Source organism: Phoca vitulina, unplaced genomic scaffold (assembly GCF_004348235.1).
Source record: "Phoca vitulina isolate PV1807 unplaced genomic scaffold, GSC_HSeal_1.0 scaffold43, whole genome shotgun sequence".
NCBI lineage: Eukaryota > Metazoa > Chordata > Mammalia > Carnivora > Phocidae > Phoca > Phoca vitulina.
The window spans coordinates 2,922,067-2,943,200 of NW_022589746.1; the positions used below are offsets into that span (position 1 = coordinate 2,922,067).

General features: G+C 42.7%; 1 protein-coding gene across 1 annotated transcript in view; it reads left to right on the forward strand.

The window, feature by feature from the left end:
* Positions 1-19,543, forward strand: part of DISC1 (DISC1 scaffold protein) — a 351,558-nt gene extending 332,015 nt beyond the window's left edge. The window contains exons 12-13 of the mRNA XM_032430420.1: positions 5,686-5,803; positions 15,985-19,543. Of these exons, the coding sequence (XP_032286311.1) occupies positions 5,686-5,803; positions 15,985-16,124 (258 nt within the window). The 3' untranslated portion in view covers positions 16,125-19,543. The remainder of the gene's footprint in view (positions 1-5,685; positions 5,804-15,984) is intronic.
* Positions 19,544-21,134: the final 1,591 nt, after the last annotated feature.

Sequence of the window (21,134 nt, forward strand, 5' to 3'; positions counted from 1 at the left end):
GCTCATGTTCGCAGGAGGACATAACCATTTACATAGTGCAACAATATTGTCCTTTATTCCATGCAGTGAGTGTGCCCCCAGGCGAGTGTGAGATACCAACACAGAAACCCACTGGTCTGTTACTTCTGCCTCTTGTGGTGGAAGCACCTTGCTGTGTTGAGTGTCTACTAAAGAGTCATTTCTCCCAGAGGTAAAAGGAGGTGGGGCCCTGTTGGTCTTATTGCAAGTAGATATATTGCTCAGAATATGTGTCTGCAGTGTTTCATAGCCCTGCCTGCACATTTGACCAGGAGCCAGGGATCTGGGGACCAGGGACTGGTGGCAGGGGCGGCTCATCGAAATCTCCTTCTTGCACTCCTCAGCTCAGAGCCACAGTTCCCAGCACGGCTGGGACCTTCCCATCTGAGACAAGCCTGGGCATTAGCATGTTGTTGAGCTTCAAGATCTGGTCAGTCTTGGGGTGGCTCTTACCTAGGAACCAGTGAGAGTAGCTAGGAACCAGCGAGAGTGCACTCTCCTACTAGCATTCTGCAACAGTCCTATTTATCCAGGCAGTGCACTCTCCTACTAGCATTCTGCAACAGTCCTATCTATCCAGGCAGTGCACTTCCTACCAGCATTCTGCAATAGTCCTATCTATCCACACAGGATCCTGTGTAGGGTACGACCTGTCTAACCTGCTGTGCTAGCTATTATACCTGCATGACAAATCATCCCAACTTAGTGATTTAGAACAACCATTTACAATATGCATGGCTCTGTGGGTCAGGAATTCGGATGGGGCACTGCAGGAAAGGCTGTCTCTGCCCCACGCTGTTTGACTGTCAGGTGGGTGACTCGAACGTGGAGCTTGGAATCATCTGAAGACTTAATCCCGTCCATGTCTGGCTGTCAGCAGGGGCCTTAGCTGGGGCTCTCAACCAGATACCCACACATGTCTTGTCGTGGGCTCTGGGCTTCCTCACAACATGGAGGCCAGGTTCAAGGGCAAGTGATCTGAGAAGACGTATCACCTGTTATGAGAGTCAAGCATGTCACCTTTGCCATGTTCTGTTCATTGAAAAGAATCCTTCAATTCTCAACAGCCCAGCCAGGTTCAAGGGGGAGGAGTAATAAACAGCAGAGGGGCAAGGTTCTGGAAGGCTGTATGGCTGGGGCTACACATACACTCTGCCATACCTGGGCATAGCATGGAAAATACAAAAGTTCTGCCTAGGTTTAAGGTTGACAGGCAGGACCTCTGCAACTGTGTTCACTTTATACCCATGACTCTGGTCCCACCTTGGTCTCTGTGGTCAGGTAGGATTCCTTTGGACAGAGCAGAATTTTTCACCAGGTTGGTAGAAATACATAGATCTGCCCTTCATCAGCTGTCACTGCTCAGGTGAGGTCTTAAATGAGTTCTCTTCCCAAGATTCCATAAACTCCCAAGTAACGCCCAGCTGGGTCACACACAGGACCAGGAGTTCAGGAGCAGAGTCTGTTGGGCCACCAAGTCGTGGTCTCTGCAGGAGCCTCGTAGAGATTCTATGACTTAGGGAAACAGCCCGGTGTCAGAGGGCCAGTCAGGTCTTCCGTTAGTGGTCATAGAACCATAAGTTCTTTGAGTTTCTTTTTGCCTCTCTATGTCTTTTTAATCTGTGAACTTGCTTTTTAAAATATTCAGGTGTATTTCTTCCATACTATTCCATTATGGCTTGAATCAGTGTCCTCGGCAACTTTTTTCTTTCTTATATTTTAGAGAGGTGGAAAATACAACAAAGTATGGAGAAGAAAATAAAAATCTTCTATAACACCACCCTTCGAAATAATAATTGTCAATATTTTAGTGCTTTTTCCATTGTATATTGCCTCATCATTAAATATTACTGTCTTAAAGATGATTTTAATGGCTAAATATGAATTAAGTATACCAGAATTTATTTTAACCACCCCTTTTATTGTTGGACATTTTATTTCTTCTTTCCCATGCTTTTCGTGCAATTATTTTTGCATTATTAAAATATATTTTTATTTAACATGTGTAACATTTTCCATACTTATTTAAAAGGTTTAATAAAAGTTATTTAAATCCAAATAAAATTTATTTCTTTGTGATAGATTCCAGGAAATGGAATTAATGGATCACAGGCTATGAACAATTTAAAGTTTTTGCTACCTGGTCTGAAATCGTTTTCCCGATTCACGCAATCACTATCAATCTGTACATAATTCTTTTTTTTTTTTTTTTAAGATTTTATTTATTTATTTGATAGAGACACAGCGAGAGAGGGAACACAATCAGGGGGAGTGGGAGAGAGAGAAGCAGGCTTCCCGCTGAGCGGGGAGCCCGATGTGGGGCTCGATCCCAGGACCCTGGGACCATGACCTGAGCCGAAGGCAGACGCTTAACGACTGAGCCACCCAGGCGCCCCTATCAATCTGTACATAATTCTAAAAGGCAAACAGGTGGGGCTTATCTGTTTGTGGGGGGGCAGATGTAAAGCCATATTTTTTTTTAAAGATTTTATTTATTTGACAGAGAGAGACACAGCGAGAGAAGGAACACAAGCAGGGGGAGTGGGAGAGGGAGAAGCAGGCTTCCCGTGGAGCAGGGAGCCCAATGCGGGGCTCGATCCCAGGACCCTGGGATAATGACCTGAGCCAAAGGCAGACGCTTAACAAGTGAGCCACCCAGGCGCCCCTGTAAAGTCATATTTTAAATGAATTTAATTCAGCTTTGATTTCTATTTGTTTTAGCCTGAAGGTGAGGATTAAGTCATTTGCCTCTATCTTAAGTGCTTTCAATTCCTTGGTTCTGCGTTCTGAGCCTGTGTTTTTCCTCTCTTCAAGTGTATTTTCAGTCATGTGCATTCCCTCCCACCCCCCAACACGATGCTTTTCTCCTTCGTGTATGACTCAGAGTCTCATGGCCGCCAGTCATTTGCCTCCAGATGCTCTTTTTCGCGACTCATTTATTTCACGCATGACGGTGGCGTTGCTCATTGCCCACTGTCTCCGCTTCCGTGTGATTTGTCTGCCCTGTAATTCTGCATCTTTGAATGAGAATGTGATTACTTTTAGGATCAGTAAAATAAGGATGCATATGTGATTTTTATATATTCGCCGACTTCTCATCATCACTGCCGTGGTCAATGACGGGAAAACCGTCATGCGTGCTTCACGGACCTTCTCGTTTGTGTCCATTTGTCCTTGAAATGGTTTGATGTTGTCGCTAGATTTTTTTCTTCTGTCTATACATTTACTTAAAATACAAAAGACTTCTCCAATATTTGCAATAGTTATTTATAGTTCCCCTTAGCCCTGTTCTATTCTAATATAGTTGACCAACTGGGATATAAACTCAAAAGCATTCTGGAGTTGATATAATGAATATTAAGTTACATATCTGGATTTAATGATTATTCATGGCCTCCAATTATAATATTACATAACTCGTGATCTCTAAGGCCTTTTTAACAGTAAATATCACCGCACCTGGGCATTTTGTTGTTCTTTTTGGGTATTAATTGTAGCTTTTGTAGTAACCCTGCAGTTTAATCTAAATATATATCTTAATTCTTTCCCTTATGCAAAATTCTTTTTAGTATACCTTCGAAGACTTTCACTCCGGGTTGAGAAAATATTACTTTTACATTTGGTTAAATTATATGTATGTATGTATGTAATTATTTTTATTTTTAAATTTTTTCGGTTAGATTTTAATGACTTGCTTTTTGGTGCTTTTTATCTATCTATTTATTATGTTTTTTTACTGAAATATAATTGACTTAGAACAGGGTGTAAGTTTAAGATGAATAACATATTGGGGCGCCTGGGTGGCTCGGTCAGTTAAGTGTTGGACTCTTGGTTTCTGCTCAGGTCATGATCTCAGGGGTGTGAGATCGAGCCCCATGTTGGGCTCCACGCTGGGAGTGGAGCCTGCTTAAGATTCTCTCTCTCCCCCTCCCTCTGTGTCCCCCCAACCTGTACTCCTGTGCATGTGCACGTTCTGTCTCTCTCTCAAAGAAAAAAGAAAAAAAATTTTAAAAAAATTAAAAAAAAAAGGTGTACAATGTGTTGACTCGGGACATTTTATGTATGGTAATATGATTACCACCCTAGTGTTAGCTAACAGCTCTCTCACATCACATAAGTATCATTTCTTTGTTGTGGTGAGAACGTTTCACATCTAGTCTGTTAGTATTTTCCAAGTTTATACTGTAGTATTGTTGACTATAATCACTGTGCTGTGTATTAGATAACCAGGACTTAATTCATCTTCTAGGTGCAAGTCTGTCCCTTTTAACAACATCTCCCCACCCCCACGCCCCAGGCCCTGGTAACCACCATTCTACACTCTGTTTCTACAAATTCAGCTTTTATAGAATCCACACAGAAGTGGTATCATGCAATATTTGTCTTTCTCTGTCTGGCTTATCTCAGTAAGCATAATGCTGCTTTTTTCCTTTCCCTTTGTTCTAAGATTCTATTTCCCTTCCTCATTTTTTTGACCTTGTTTATTCTTTTCTTTTCCAAGTCCAGTTATTGCGCTTCAAGGTGTGGAATGAATGGGTAGCCCATGCCTGTAGGGGTTTTACCTTCACTCGTGAGAACCTAATGCATATCAGAACGGCTGGAAGAATAGTGCCACCGGAAGCAATAGGGCCATCCAGTTGGCCAAAATTAGATTGTGTGTAAGAGGGGACACAACTGGTGTGAGCCCTGTGGCCAGTTGTGAAGGGGCCGAGTTTGGACTCTGCTCTGTGGTGGTGGTTTTGTGCTGGAAAGTGAGATAGAGAGGACACTTTTGGGGTTCATGTGTGGGATATAAGTTTGAAGGGGAAGCCTCTGAGAAGGAAGGAGCTCTAAGACTCGGATGTCCATTCATGGAACCAATGACTACCCCATGCCTGCCATGTGTCAGGGGCTCTGGACCCCACAGTGAGCAGGCCACCATCCACCTTGCTCTTCTGGGGCCTATCATTCAGCGGCCCTGATCTTCTGGGGCTTCTGCTCTGGTGAGAGGGAGAGCAGATTAACACTGTATATATAATGTATAGACAGAAGTAAATGTATAGACAGAAGAAAAAAATCTAGTGACAACATCAGACCATTTCAAGGACAAATGGACACAAACAAGAAGGTCCGTGGCAGCAGAAACTGTATATATAATACACACCTCATGGCATTTAAAGTCTCCTTAATTTTCTAACTTTCAGACACTGTGACTAGTGTGTGAAGACATGTCCAGTGCCCTGTTGGGTTCCTGTGCCCTTAAAGGACTAGCTCTGTTCTTACAGGTGCAGCCGGGTTGCTCCTCTGACTCGCCCCAGCCCGACTTTGGTTCGAATTCCTGTTACATTGTGAGTCTGCCCACGGATGCAGCTGGGAGACTCAGGCTTCCCCTTTGATAATTCGATGTTACGAGTTGACATCCTGGAAAGAGCACTTTGAAATGACCGGATAAGGGAGGTCACCCGCGGAGCTTGTCATTCGGTAATAACCTGAAATTGGTTCATGTCTTCTCAAGAATGACCTCCAGGGAAGACCAAGGTTCTGGCATGATTCTCCTGGCATGCAGAAGCTGGGGGGGCTCTGCTGGGAAATCTTCCTTCTGGGTACCACTGGGTAAAGTACAGATGTGCTCATGGTCCTGAAAAAGTCGATAACTTACAAGTGATCTTTTTCTTTTTCTCTGGCCAGGAATCTTGCGTCCTTTCTGCAGAACTTGGAGAAAAATGTGAAGCCATAGACAAGAAGTTATTGTACTTAGAAGATCAGCTTCACACGGCAATCCACAGCCATGATGAAGATCTCATTCATATCCTTTTAATCTTGCAGATTAAGCACCTGCTAGTTGTTTTGTAAGAGCAAGTCTTAAAAAAATACTCAATTTTTCCATGCCCTAGCAGATGGAAACAAATAGATACTGCTGTTATTTATAGCAGAGCACACCTTAGATCTCTGAGATTATCCTATATGCAGTGTTTTCTCTCTAGCTTTTGGTAAGTAATTCAGCATTTTTGATTATTAAGCCTGACCACTAAAAATTAACCATGAAGTTTAGACACGCATAGAAGGCCGAAACAAAATGCAGTTTTCGGGGGGCATGAAGCTGGGTTTGTGGGGCACAGATGGTTTTGGGTCTGATCGGCTCAGTTTTTCTAGGGGCTTCTCTATATTTTCTTTACCGTACAATTCTGCCCTGGAATGAGCAGTAGAGTATCATAACTAATAGGACTTTAGGTCGTTCCTTTTCAATTTCTTCTTGCACAAGACTCCATATACTTGATGTCCCATCTGCAGATGCCTTCCTCAACCTTAGCTGCCGCTGAGCAAGAAGGCGTAAGAACATATTAGCTTCGGTATATGTGCATATCCCGTGCAGATCTGTGGATGTACTCAGTTCTGGTTAGTTCTTTCGAGGGCAAATGGATGGATGTGCACACAGATGAGGGTATATGCAGCCCCATCTTGTATCTTTTCAATTATTCAATCAGAAGTGGACACGTCTCTAGATAAAAACAATTCTCTGTTCATTCATCTTTTCTATTCAGTAGTATGACTCTTACAAATGAGCTTGTGGGAAATGTAGCTATTTTGGTCTTTGCTTTTCATTGCTGTCTTACTTTTCAGAATTCTGCTTCTTTTTATACTTTATCTTGAGTGACTGTGTGTGTGTGTGTGTGTGTGTTTGTGTGTGTGTAAACAGCTTTGAATGGCCAAGGACTAATCTTAATCACAGGTATTCAGATCCACAGTAGTTTAATGATGGATTCAGCACTGTTTCCTTCCTTATTATAACCTTAAATCTTAGACCTTGGTTATTAAACTTAGCAGGAAATTTCTTCAGCTTAATCAACAATTACTTTCACGTTGTTCAAGGTAATTTTTTTAAAATTTTATTTTATTATGTTAATCACCATACATTACATCATTAGTTTTTGATGTAGTGTTCCATGATTCATTGTTTGCGTATAACACCCAGTGCTCCATGCAGAACGTGCCCTCTTTAATACCCATCACCAGGCTAACCCATCCCCCCACCCCCTCCCCTCTAGAACCCTCAGTTTGTTTCTCAGAGTCCATAGTCTCTCATGGTTCGTCGCTCCTTCCAATTTCCCCCCCTTCATTTTTCCCCTCCTACTATCTTCTTCTTCTTCTTTTTTTTTAACGTACAATGTATTATCTGTTTCAGAGGTACAGGTCTGTGATTCAACAGTCTTGCACACTTCACAGCACTCACCATAGCACATACCCTCCCCTATGTCTATCACCCAGTCACCCCATCCCTCCCACCCCCCACCACTCCAGCAACCCTCAGTTTGTTTCCTGAGATTAAGAATTCCTCATATCAGTGAGATCATATGACACATGTCTTTCTCTGATTGACTTATTTCGCTCAGCATAATACCCTCTAGTTCTTTCCACGTCATTGCAAATGGCAAGATTTCAGGTTTTTTGGATGGCTGCATAATATTCCATTGTATATATATACCACATCTTCTTTATCCATCCATCTGTTGATGGACATCTTGGCTCTTTCCATAGTTTGGCTATTGTGGACATTGCTGCTATAAACATCGGGGTGCAGGTGCCCCTTCGGATCACTACATTTGTGTCTTTGGGGTAAATACCCAGTAGTGTAATTGCTGGGTCATACAGTAGCTCTATTTTCAACTTTTTGAGGAACCTCCATACTGTTTTCCAGAGTGGCTGCACCAGCTTGCATTCCCATCAAGGTAGATTTTTAAAAGCAGACATTTTGTTCTTTATAATTTCCTGCCCCTTATAAAACTGGTGTTTAAACTATCGCTACAAAGTTGGCCAAAGAAACAGCAGAAGAGTTCTTGGCTTGCATTTTTGTTTATTCCATGTTCATGGATCACCTGGATTTGAGGACTTATAAAGGGACATGGGCTCCAGCAAACGGGCAAGTGACTATCTGTGCCTGGGCGTCTGGGAGCAATGGAATGCAGAGAGGCAATGCATCCAGAGGGGTTCCCGGCCCCCAGCCCAGCAGGTGGGAGCTTTCCCCAGTGGGACGTACCTCAGGCTTACAGTGGAGTCAGGTAGCAATTCTGAGGGCTGGGGGCGGGGTGTGTGCTGGTCTCTAGACCTAAATTTTCTAAATTTTATAGTCAAGTTTGGTTCTAGGGAATTGGGTTTTCCCAATAGGGAAGAGTGGCAGGGGAGGAGGCTGAGAGGGGGCAGAGCTGTGTGTAGATAAGCCCCTTTTAGTGGCCCCACAGCCAGTCCACGATTCAGGAGCAGCAGGACCATGGACAATTGATAAAGGCTCTTCATGCTTCAGCCTCCTCATCTGCAACAGTGGACGGTAACATGTGTCTCTAAGGTTTTCATGAGGGTGAACACAAGGCTGTGTTCAGGAAAATTCTTTAACACGTTTGTACATGGTAGGTGCTAGATTTTAGGTAGAAATCACATTCTCCAAGTCCATTTGCCTCAACATTTTCAGTGTTTGTGTCAAAAGTTCCAGCCACATCCTATTTATATGTAAGAGGTTTCAAGACAGGTTTATTCAATTATTTCGTAATAGATGCTTGACTGAGTCAGTCTGTAACCACAGAGTGGCCTATATAAAAAGTCATTTAAGTCTACCAAACAGCTATAGGTAGATGGGGATTATTCTTTCTACTTGATAGTTGAGAAAACCGAACTTAGGTGACTGCTCCAGGGTCATTTCTAATGAGTGGCAAGCTCTGTGGTCCTTGTTGGCCCATTGGGAGGTAGCTCTGCCTACAAGTAAATGGACAGGCCCGTTGTGTGGAATATACAGTTACTTTAAAAATTTTAAGCTATAATAAAAGTAGCTTATTCAAGTTCTGTTTTTGAGAATTTGGCTGATCCTTGCTGAGATAAGTGGAGACATACTGGGGGTATGTCAGACCGGGGTTGGAAAACACTGTTTAGGTATGGAAGACACTTTCCTCCCCTCCAAGCAAATCTGCACTGCAATGTGGATTTCAACCCAAACTTTCCTCCGAATCCCAGGCTTTGTTCTGTGTCCCCAGTTGAGAGCAAAGACACAGAAGCTAATCTTTGAACTCCTACAAAACAGCACTTAGATTTGAGGGGAACATGGCGCCCTAAGATAGAAAGACATATTTACAAGGCTCTGCGGAGGCTCCCTCCCTGCACAAACCAAAGCCTTGTTCCAAATTAGAGCTTATCTAGAGCTTCAAAGAGGCTGCTGAATCCTCCAGCCAAACTCTGGCTTGTGTTTCCATTCTTGATCAAAGATACAAAGCTGTGTATGGTTGGTTGAAAAAAACAGCTTGCCGTCAACAACAAGAAAGAATTACACAGTGAGTGTCATATTTTTGTTTGATTCCATTAAGCACTCTGCCAGAGCCTACTGTGCCTATGATGTAGCATGAGCACAATGAACATGAGTCCACCATGAATGTCCATGTCCAGAAGATTCAAGCTTTGGCAGCTACGGATGCTCATGCTTCATGTGGAAGGCACTGAGCTTCTGCGTAAGCCATGCATGTGAGAAAGGGTTGCTAGTGAGGCATCAGCGAGGGTGGACCACTCATCGACAGTGGAGATGAGCTTCCAAACAGATCCTCTGGGCATCCTGACTTGATACCGGGGCTACGGGCAGCCTGCGGAGAGTGTCCTGCTTTTTATGAAGAAGACATTGGATTGACAGATCCAAGAAGGGAGAGAGAATAGCCCTTGTCTCTTCAACATCCTGACAGACTCACTAAATTACAGGTAGTATGACCAAAGGACGACACAAACCCATCAGCTGCTGCGGTGGTGAGTGTCTGAAAGAAGTGTGTGCCATTAATTGGAAATGCCGGCCACCTCAGAGAGGTGACTCGTGTCTCCTGTCTGAGGAGAGGACAGGAGGTGTGACTTCCCTGCCAGTCAAGTCGGGATTTCCAAGAGCATCAGTTTGAGTCTCTAGTACAATTTCACAGTCATTTTGGGTCCTAATTAGCAGTTATGTTTCAAAAACCATTTTGAAGGGTTCCTCCATGTTCAAAACGCTTCAACTGAAAACCATCCAGGTGAGGTGGATTTTTAAGCAGGTTTCTTTTCATTTTTTTTTTTCTCCTTCAACTCTACAACACATTTTCAAAGGCGGGGCAAGCACACCTAAAATTGGGACACTTTGGGCATATTTCAAAGCCCCCAGGGCAGTTCTCCCTGCCTCTGAGTCACAGATGGGATGGGGTCAGACTGCTTCTATTTGCGGTTCTATTTGCATCCATGTCCGGGAGACCTTCATGGAATTCTGTTCTCTCTGCTTATTTGGAATGCATGGTGCCCAATCGATTAGTTTTGGTGGCGCTTGATGGCATGCAAATACCCTAAATACATCCAGGCGCATGCACAAACATCACATCCCCTTAAGATCCCATGTCTGGTTCAACTTTCAATTGTGTAGCTTGAACAGACAAAGGTAACAGGTAAAGGGAGATTGCTGGGCCTTCTTGGAAATGTTTTCCACTCTAGAGCTAAAGAGCTGGAAGAGAGGCCATGGGGATCACAGAACTCTAGTTATGAATCTTAGAAGAAAACAGACCGTAAGAGGCTGTCGTTGAAAGCACTGTGGCGTTGTGTGTGCTGGGCTGATGCGGATATGGTGGCCAGGATTAATTCCTTTGGCTTCCGCCAAAGGGAGTGGGGTGGGGAGAGGAAGCCGAGGCGGTAGTGTGGATCCTGGGCTGTCCTGCTGCTGGCTCGGCACAAATGTGAACTTGGCACTGGGTGGGCATCCCAAAGAGTGCCCCTGTAAAAACATCGAATGTATTCCAGCAGGTCACATGCGTGCATGAGGCTTTCCTCCTTGCTCTTCAATAGCTGCATTCCTCCCCTTCGGCTTTTTCCTGAAGTTAAATGTCCTCACACTGTAAAGCCGCAAGGGCCGCAAGGGCCGCAACGGCATCACTGTTGATGGGAAGAAACACTTTAGCAAATGAGAGGCTGTTTCAGAGGAATACTGTTGTTTCTTTTTGAACCGAACCAGACCAGATGAGCTGATCTACTTTTGCCTACGCTTCTAACAGGATTGCTTGGAAACCCAATTGACAGTCAAACACTCAATTGTTTTTATATGTAAACAAAAGACCTCCTTGAAAGAATTTGAGGGTCTTTGCAAATGGCTGCCCTAAATGACGATATTGTCTTACCACCGTATGCCTGCATGACATCTGGGAAAGGTGTCTTACTATCTTACTCCTTTATGGATTGCAAACGCAGCTTGCATAACTTTGTTAGCAAGAAGTTATACAGTTGCTTAATATGTGAATAGTCTACCCCAAGGTGGTAAAGAATGGTCTTGGGCTCCAAAGGTGTTTTTAAAGATGTTGGCATGTCAATCCTTGTGCCATTCTTATAATTAATGTGCTCATTTTCTTAGACGCCACAGATAATCTGGTGGCATATCTGTTACAGGGGAGCTTTATATTTAGCTCTAGAAATCTCAATGGCACAGGCAATCACAAGAATCATTCAGCTCTTTGAGACTTACTCTTATACTTAGATGAGTGAGCCTCTATCATATCTACCTAAAATTCAATACTTGAGTTTTACTTTATTTGCTCAGTGGTTTGATAAAAACCAAGGTCAAATATGTCAATGGGCTCCCATGTTGAGTTTATTGGACTAACAATCAGAAACGCTGATTCTAAACCTACTGTATTTAGTAACCTTAAGATCTTGGTTAGCTGTAGCAAATGGAATAAAGTGAGAAAGTATGAAAGTGTTTTTTAAAATATATTTTTCAACATAACCTCCAAGTACGTATCTCCAGGCTGGATCTCACCCCAAACCTCAGACTCATGTCTGCTTCCCACTCAACATTTCCCCTTGGCTGACAAATAGGCTTTTCCAAAATTCCTCCCAACCCTCAAAAAAATCCAACTCATGTTCAGTCATCTCCTTGATAAATTGCAAGTTCATTGCTTAGATAAAAAATCTGGGAGTCATTCTCAATGCCTTTTCCTTCTTTCACATTCCACATCTGGTCCGTCACCATATGCCCTAGGCTCAACCTTTAGAACATATGCAGAATCTGGTCACCTCTCACCTCCACGGCCACTAGCTGGGTTCAGTACGTGATCTTTTCTTCCCTGGATTATTGGATTATTGCAACCACCTCCTCTGATCTCCCTGCTTCTTCCTTTGCCCCCTTGAACCTACTAGTGATGAAAGTGGCTGGAGTGATCAGTCACTCCCTTGCTCCAAACCCTCTACCACCCCCATCTAGCAGTCTGCATATGTGCCCGTGTGAATTTATTTTCTGTTCCACTTGCTGGCACTACATGCCAGGTTGGCCGTGACTTTGTTTAGTTCACTCCTGTGCTTCCTACATCCAGAAAGTTTCTTTTTCTTTTTCTTTTTTTTCAGAACCTTTCTTAGTGCACAGTAGGAGCTCAGGAAATGTTTGAATATTTGAATGAGTGAAGGAAAGAACAAAGATCTCTTTCTATTCTCTTTCTATTCTTTTATTTCCCCAACTGCTTAATGGTGAAATGTTTCAAGTGATTTCTTTTATAAATATATTGATTTAAATATAAAAGTATGCATGTCCATTTGAATATTACAGAAGTATGAAAAAAAATAAAAGGCTGCATATTCCTCCCAGGATCAATACCTAGAAGTTTACCACTGTGTCCTTCCAAGGCACTTTTCTAGCAGAAATCACTTATGTGTATAGGTTTTTCATTCCATAGAAATTGTTCTGTAACTTGGTCCTCCCCACTCCCACTGCACATTTTATCCTGGATTCTCTTCCATTTTAGTGCATTCAAAATGTTTTGGAACTTACATTTGTAAATACAGGCAGGTTGGTTAGAGAGAGGTATTTTGTAAATAAAAACATGATTTTTTTCAGTTTATGAAAAATATTCCAGTGTAGTTAACGTACAGTGTTATATTAGTTTCAGGTGCACAAAATAGTGATTCAACACTTCCATTCATCACCCAGTGCTCATCATGATAAGCGTGCTCTTAATCCCCTTCACCTATTTTGCCCATCCCCCCACCCACCTCCCCTCTGGTGACCATCAGTTTGTTCCCTACAGTTAAGAGTCTTAAACCAAAAAAAAAAAAAAAAAAAAAAAAGAGTATTTTTGTTTGTTTTGTTTCTTAAACTCCACATATGAATGAAATCATATGGTATTTGTCTTTCTCTGACTTATGTCACTTAGCATTATATTCTAGGTCCATCCATGTTGTTGCAAATGACAAAATTTCATTCTTTGATATGGCCAAGTAACGTTCCATTATATATATATATATATATATATATATATATATATATATATATATATCAGTTTTTCTTTGTTCATTCATCTATCAATGGACACTTGTGCTGCTTTCATAATTTGTCTGTTGTAAATAATGATGCAATAAACATAAGGAAGCGTGTATCTCTTCTAATTAGTGTTTTCATATTCTTTTTGTAAATGCCCAGTAGTAGAATTCCTGGGTCATAGGGTAGCTCTATTTTTAATTTTTTGAGGAACCTCCAAACTGTTTTCCACAGTGGCTGCACCAGTTTGCATTCCCACCAACAGTGCAAGAGGGTTCCTTTTTCTGCACATCCTCGTTAACACTTGTAATAAAAACATGATTTTAATCATTTTGGTGATCGTTACTCTATAGGCTCGCTAAATGAGGTTTCCAGGATTTCTGATGTCTAGTCCTGCTTCGACAGAGCCTAGGCTGTTCGCTACATCAACTGCGTTAGTAAATAAACCTTACATTTCATAGCGCCTCACAAAAGGCCCTATATGCTTACAAGAAGAAAAATATTTCTTTTAACTCTATCCTTGGGAAGAAGGTATGAGAATATGCACTTTATTTATTTTTATTTTCTATTTTTATTTTATGTTTTTGAAGATCTAGTTGGTTTTATTAAACAATTCATGAATTGGGCAGTATCCCTTCTAGCTAGTGGAGGAGAGCTCCTGAAAATGTGCATTTTCCAAGTGAGAAAATGAAAGCATTAAGTGATTTGCCAGTTTTCCGTTGCTGGTGATCATTTGCTTCAATCCCTGTCTTCTGATTCCTCCGTGTGTCATTGCTGATTGTTCTATGAAGGGCTGATGTGTTAGTTTAATTATATAACTTAGTCTTTTTCCTTTGTGGCTTCTCTCTTGGTCTCTTTTTAAAAACCTTTCAGTGTGTTCTGCCAGGGCCAGGAATTGTACAAGTTCTTTAAGAAACATCTTATTTTGGTTCAATCCTCTCTCTAAAAACCAGTGTCATCTTTTAGCAATAATAATTACAAATAGGGGAGTGTAGTCCCAGGCTGCATATTAAAGGTAATTAAATCTCAGGAGTTTCTCGGGATTCATAAACTACTTAAGCTCTATGCTTACTCTTTATTAAATGTAACATAACTTTGTGATTAAATTGCAGCTTGGTATTTAGTCTGGGACCCCATATGCTTTTACTCATATAAAATCATAGTTGTTTTCACTAAAGATTAGCAGAGTTGTCCAGAGAAATGGAGGAAAATGAAGACTTTTATTTTATTTTATTTTTTTAGGTAAATATGGGATTCTTTCTTTCCTTGCACCCACTCATCCCCACCCTCATTCCCCTCAAGTTCAAGTGCAAGGAGCGAACCATCCTAGTAAATGAATGTAAATTACACAAATGATGAAGTGTGGTGAAGCTTTGGGATGAAAAGCTGCCAAAAGCTTTTCAGGGTGGTTCAGCATTTTTGCTTAGGAAAAGTTCATTTGCATAATTCCCAGGATCCTCTGGAGTTCTTTATTTAAAAAAGAAAGAGAAAGCTTTCTACAGTTATAACCTGGGGGTATCTTTTTCTCTTGACATTGCATTGACATTGTACTTAAATATAAACAACATTGTAGTGTTGATGGTCTGTGAGTGGTAAGATCTCTGCAAGCTACTTTTCCCGAAGCTTTCTCCCTGTTTTCTCCATATCTGATCTAGGAATACTTAAATGGTTTGACCTCATGTGATGATTTAACAGTATTTAAGTGATGTTTAAGTGACATATTCCCATACTTCCCCTTCATTGCTCTTGGATGAAGTGAAATTAATTTGCTTATGAAACTAAAAATTCAATCTGTCTCTTGTCCTGTTTATCTTTGAGTTGTTCTGACTATAGGTACGCAAGGAAACAGGGACCTCACCGTGGATAGAAAAAGAACCATTTGTTAAACATAGTCCCAGAAAAGGGCTCATTTCTTAAGAGAATGACAGCCTTATTTAGCCCATATGATTATTTGCTAAGTTCTCTATGATGGCTTTCTCTAGGTAAGAAATAACTTTAAAGGTGAGGAAAGTAAGAACCCAACTGTTTAAGGAAAAACCAACCAGCCAACCCAGAAAGGGCAAGCTCCCTGCACTCCGTCAAATCTTGAGTACCCTGAACGGCTATTTTACAAATCCCTGGGAGGTATGATAACACAGGACAGCAGATTAGAACCTACAGGGGTTTGGAAATCATTGTTTGACCAGAAAACTGAGGTTCGAAGTGATTTGTACAAGGTAACAAGTCTGGCTCATGGCCAACAGGGACTATGGTCCCTCACGACTCCGAGTCTGGACCTACGGTGGCCCCCAATACTGGAATTCTTGTGGACCCTCTAATTTCCAGCCCTCTGCCCTCTGGGCTGTCCGGGCACTTGGATGGGGCAGTTGAGCCGCCCCTGTCTGGGGCTTAGCAGGAATCCCAGTCACACTGACCCTCCATCACGGCACCTCCCAGCTGGCCATCTGTCTCTGTCTACCAGTCAACTCTTCCTTTTCCTTTTTTGAGATAGTTAATAACCTCAGGCCTCATGGAGATGGCAATCGCTCTTACAAGAAGTGTAAAATTTGTATTAATATTTAATTCCCACAATTTGGAAGAACTTGAAACTGCAATTAGATGTCAATGCCCATCTGCTTCCAGCAGGCACACGTGCTCTTATTAGAGCTCTCGGAGGCTGCCGAGGGCCGCCCGTCACCTTCGCGTGTGTTCCTTAACAATGTGCGCACAGTCTCTCAAGAGGGAGCTCCAGATGGTGAAGGAAACTCTGCAGGCCATGATCCTGCAGCTACAGCCAGCAAAGGAGGCGGGAGAGAGAGAGGCTGCAGCTTCCTGTGTGACAGCTGGTGTCCGGGAAGCGCAGGCCTGAGGCGGGACAGGATGCGGGGGGAGGAGGGTGAGCGGCCACATCATCGACATGGATGCACCGGAGGCCTCTTTCACCTCCCCGGCATGGCCAATGTGCCTGAATCCACTACGGACACAGGGCCCTGAGGGCTCCCTGCACAGAGGTGGTCCCTCTTTGCGCTCCTGGGGCTGAGAGCAGGGAGACCGCACCTTGGAAAATGGAGGGGGACGATCTGCTGGATTTGCTTCCAAGTGTCAGCCAGAGGACCTTTCCCGTGTTGCTCATGGGAGCATCCTACCCAGGACTTGAAAATCTTCTCGTCTCAGCTCCCATTAGACAGAGGTTGGGGTTGAATTCTGCTAGAAAAATGTCTCTTTTCCTGTACCACTTGCTTTCTGTTGCAATTAAAGTATCTCCTGATTTAAGAACCTGTAAAGAGGAAACTAAACGTAAGTCTCTATCACCATACCTGTTATACTTTCCTACAGGCACATGATCTAAGGGAGCTAATTAACCCCAGGATCTGGAATTAACAGCTTTTCACCTTCTCCTGTGATTCACTATAATCTCAGAAGAATACATATGAAAAATTTCAAAAGACCTTGCTTTAAAGTAACAACCTGTCAATGAGGTGCAGTCTTCTGATTTTCCTATTATGGCAACGCCTGTTTCTCCCGAAAGGGTCCTTGGTGTTTCACCAGGACATCCTAAAATTTGCCCACAATGAAAGCAGGAAGAGAGCAGGGGCATGAAGGGATCAGATGACAAGTTTAAACTTCTGGGCCTCTCCTCTTTTCCTCCCTAACCTGTTTCACTCAGTGCCAGGCAGGATGTGGATGTGGACACCTTCATTCAGTACAGTGCAGTATTCAGTAGGAGAGTGCATATACTCAGGAAGGCAGTGCAGTGCAGTACTTAGTAAGAAAGCAGTGCAGTACTCAGTAAGCATACTCAGTAGGGCAGTACAGTACTTCGTAAGGCAATGCATACTCAGGAAGGCAGTGCATACTCAGGAAGGCAGTGCAGTACTCAGGAAGACAGTGCATACTCGGAAAGGCAGTGCATACTCAGTAGACCAGTACAGTACTTCATAAGGCAGTGCATACTCAGGAAGGCAGTGCATACTCAGGAAGGCAGTGCATACTCAGGAAGGCATTGCATACTCAGTAGACCAGTACAGTACTTTGTAAGGCAGTGCATACTCAGGAAGGCAGTGCAGTACTCAGGAAGACAGTGCATACTCGGGAAGGCAGTGCATACTCAGTAGACCAGTACAGTACTTTGTAAGGCAGTGCATACTCAGGAAGGCAGTGCATACTCAGGAAGACAGTGCATACTCAGGAAGGCAGTGCATACTCAGTAGACCAGTACAGTACTTCGTAAGGCAGTGCATACTCAGGAAGGCAGTACAGTACTCAGGAAGACAGTGCATACTCGGGAAGGCAGTGCATACTCAGTAGACCAGTACAGTACTCAGGAAGACAGTGCATACTCAGGAAGGCAGTACAGTACTCAGGAAGACAGTGCATACTCAGGAAGGTAGTGCAGTACTCAGGAAGGCAGTGCAGTACTCAGGAGGGCATTGCATACTCAGTAGAGTAGTACAGTACTTCATAAGGCAGTGCATACTCAGGAAGGCAGTGAATACTCAGTAATGTGGGGCATTGTAGACCCCTCCCTGCTGTGGCAGCTGTAAAGCAGGCTAAGTTCAATTAGGCAGCACTTCCGAGTTGCACTGAGGAAGGCAGCCTCCGAGAGATGCTCCCTGAATGAATGGGTCTCCCTCAGTCAAATACGTTTGGGAAATCTGCCATGCCATAATTTCCAGTTGGAGAGCCACAGTGCACATTAGCATATTTGACTGGGACAGAGCTCAGTAAAGAAACCCACTTGATATTTTTTTTTTTTTGTCTAACCCAGACTTCCCAAGTTTAATGGATCATAGATTTTATTTAAGTCCTATTAATATCCCACCAATCTTGTGTTAGGCAGCCCTGCATTCTCTGGGGAAGTCACGGTCCAAATACGGATTTCCATCATGTGTATAGGTGTACTAGCAACCGGACTCAAGCTTTTCAGTGTCTAGCTTGGTAACTACGTGCTAGTGTTTGTTCTGCTAATTGATTTATTGGGTTTTTTGTTTGTTTCTGTTCTCATTTATCCTTATAAGAATAGTGATGGTCCTGCTTTCATTAGGATCTGTGGACCCTGGACAGTTCTTGTCATTTCCTGAAGTCACGCTGTCATTTCCGGAAGGCAGCTGGTGCTTTGCTAAGCTTCCCGTGCTGGGCACTACTTCCATCCTCAAAGAGATGCCCTGCTTGAGCCGGCAACTGGCCAGGGTCCAGGGAACAAAGCAAAAGCACAGTATGTGAATTTGCTGTGTTTCATCAGTTTTATCTTCAGCATTTAAAAATATGTATATACACTGTATATATTTCAATAATAAGTATATTTTATTTCTAGGAATTCTTGGTTTTTTAATAATGAGCCAAATTAGTGAATTATTTATAATCATGTCTAAAAAATATTGTGTACTAATCACATGGCACTTGGAATCCTCAAATCCCTGAATTAATTCCAATGGAGCAAAACTTGGCAAGAATCAGGATTGACCGTATCAGCAATAATGAATGTCTACTTTGACATGCATTTTTAAAAGGCCCCTGGACACAAGACATCTGAACAGTCACTAACCCAGTGGTTTGTGTTACTCAGACACCATCATGAATATTTCTGTGAGGTCATGATGTATTTGAACATTCTGGAAGCTAATAAGAGCTGTGAGTAAACGCCATATAAGAGTTGTCTGGTACCTGTGGTTGGGCAGTGTGTTCGATTCCTCTTTGAGATGCTTGAACAAGTCTTAAGTTTTGGGGCAGGTGAATGATGCTTTAACCACATGCTGCAACCCCCCTCCCTAGTCTATGCTGGTGTCAGAGTCAGCCAGGAAGCCTGCTAAAGGCCAGGGTGTATCCTTTGGCCACACGATCTCCTCAGGACAAGTGCCCTCTTCAGCCACCGTGACCTTGGAAGACCCAGGATTGTGTATCCCGCACCATAACGTGGGCCAATTTTTGCCAGGGTTGAATTTAAGAGCAACGAATTGAAGCTTTTACGGAGATAGTCAAGACCACAAGCCACAGTGCAGATTGAAAATGGTGACGTGGAGTCTGATATCACCGTGACGCGGTGTGAGAGAATGAGTCGCAGGTGCATTATCTCATTGAATTCTCAAATCAGCGTTATGAGGTAGGTGTCTGTAGATGACAAAACAGAGCCTTAGGAGACCAACGAACTCTCCTCAAGGCCCGGAGCTGGGGAGGGGTGCGGTGACAGTGGGGGTCAGACACAGGTGGAATGCATCTCATTGCCGCTCTTCCTAAAGTGCCTTCAAGGTCTTTCTGAGACCTCGAGCCAGGGAGGTTATTGGCTCACGTAAGAACACATGGTCACCTTGGGGATCCTGCTAGGGAAACCTCAGCTTCCCACTCCCCCAGCTAAGCCTCACTATGCTGTAACCATTAACTCTAGCTCAGCTCGGACAGGTTCCAACAGACTGACCCCCCTCTGCACTGCCCCCTCCCCCCCCGTGTCCTAGCCAACCATTCATTCTCAGTCCACCACGAAAGCCATGCCAGGAACAACCACTTACTGCCTGGTAATGGGCAGATTTTCTTGAAAACCCCCATTCAACTGGTATTTTTCAGAAAGCATTCGAGAAAGCAACAATGCGCCCCTTAGTCAATGCCTTCTTGTATAAGTGATTCAGTACTTTTATTTTTAATATCCTCACCTTATCTCATCTTTGGATTTTGTCATATAATTTATTGCTTCATAAATTTTACTTTTTGTTACACGAAATTAAAGCTGATATCCAAACCATAGAGCACCTTTAACTTTTTTTTTTGCTTCTGGAATATAGATGATAGAAAAATTTATCAGGTTTACCCATTTCATCTTTTTGTTATAGGATGACTGATTGTATAGTTACATCATACAAAACATTTCTAATAAAGCAATGCTTTAAAGTGTGTATGTGTTTACTTTCAGTTTCAACAAATCAGAAAACAATGGAATTTTCTATTCCAGACTCCTTGATTAAGGAAATTGAAAATAATATTACCACTAAAGTGGGGAACAAGACAAGGGTGCCCACTTGAAATATTTTACTGGAGATCCTGGTTAATTCAGTGAGGCAAGAAAAACAAATGAGGGGGAGAGATACAACATTAGTTTTTACAGGTGATATAATTATAAGCTAGAAAACCTAAGCAAATTAACTGAAACATTTTTACACAGTTATTACAATTAACATATCAAAATCAATGGGCTTTGCACATACAAACAACGATCAGAAGATAAAGTATAAAGAAAAGACCACATTCTTAACAGGAACAAAAATAAAGAGAAAACAGCTAGGAATAAAATTAAATAAGAAATGTGGAAGTCTTAGACGAAGGAAATTTGAAGATGAAGGACACAAGAGAAGAACTGAATACACAGACACATTAAGCTTTTGGATAGGAAGTTATCAGAAATTGTCAAATCTCTGTAAATTAGTTCATCAATATTACCTGATCTCAACTGAGTCAGAGACATCTAGATAACCCCAATATCCACTCTGCTCCATCCCTTCTAGCAGTTCCTCATCTAGGTTCTTGGGCTTCAGATATGCTTCGACCTGTGCAGAATGGATTACATTGTTAAATGGATAAAGCAAGGAGGCCATTAGACTGATGTGTCCAGGGTGCCACGGAGGTGACATAAACCGACCAAAATCCAGGCCTGAAAATGCTTCAAGGTTACGACATTGAAACCTGAGGACAACCAATCATGAAACTAGACTTTAAGCTACTTTTCCATCTTTCTTTTTTTTGGAGAGGGAGGGGAGGAGCAGAGGGAGAAGGAGAGAGAGAGAGAGAGAGAGAATCTTAAGCAGGCTCCATGCCCAGTGTGGGGCTCTCTGGGCTTGCAGGGATCAAGGGGGGCTCCATCTCATGACCCTGAGATCATGACTTGAGCTGAAAT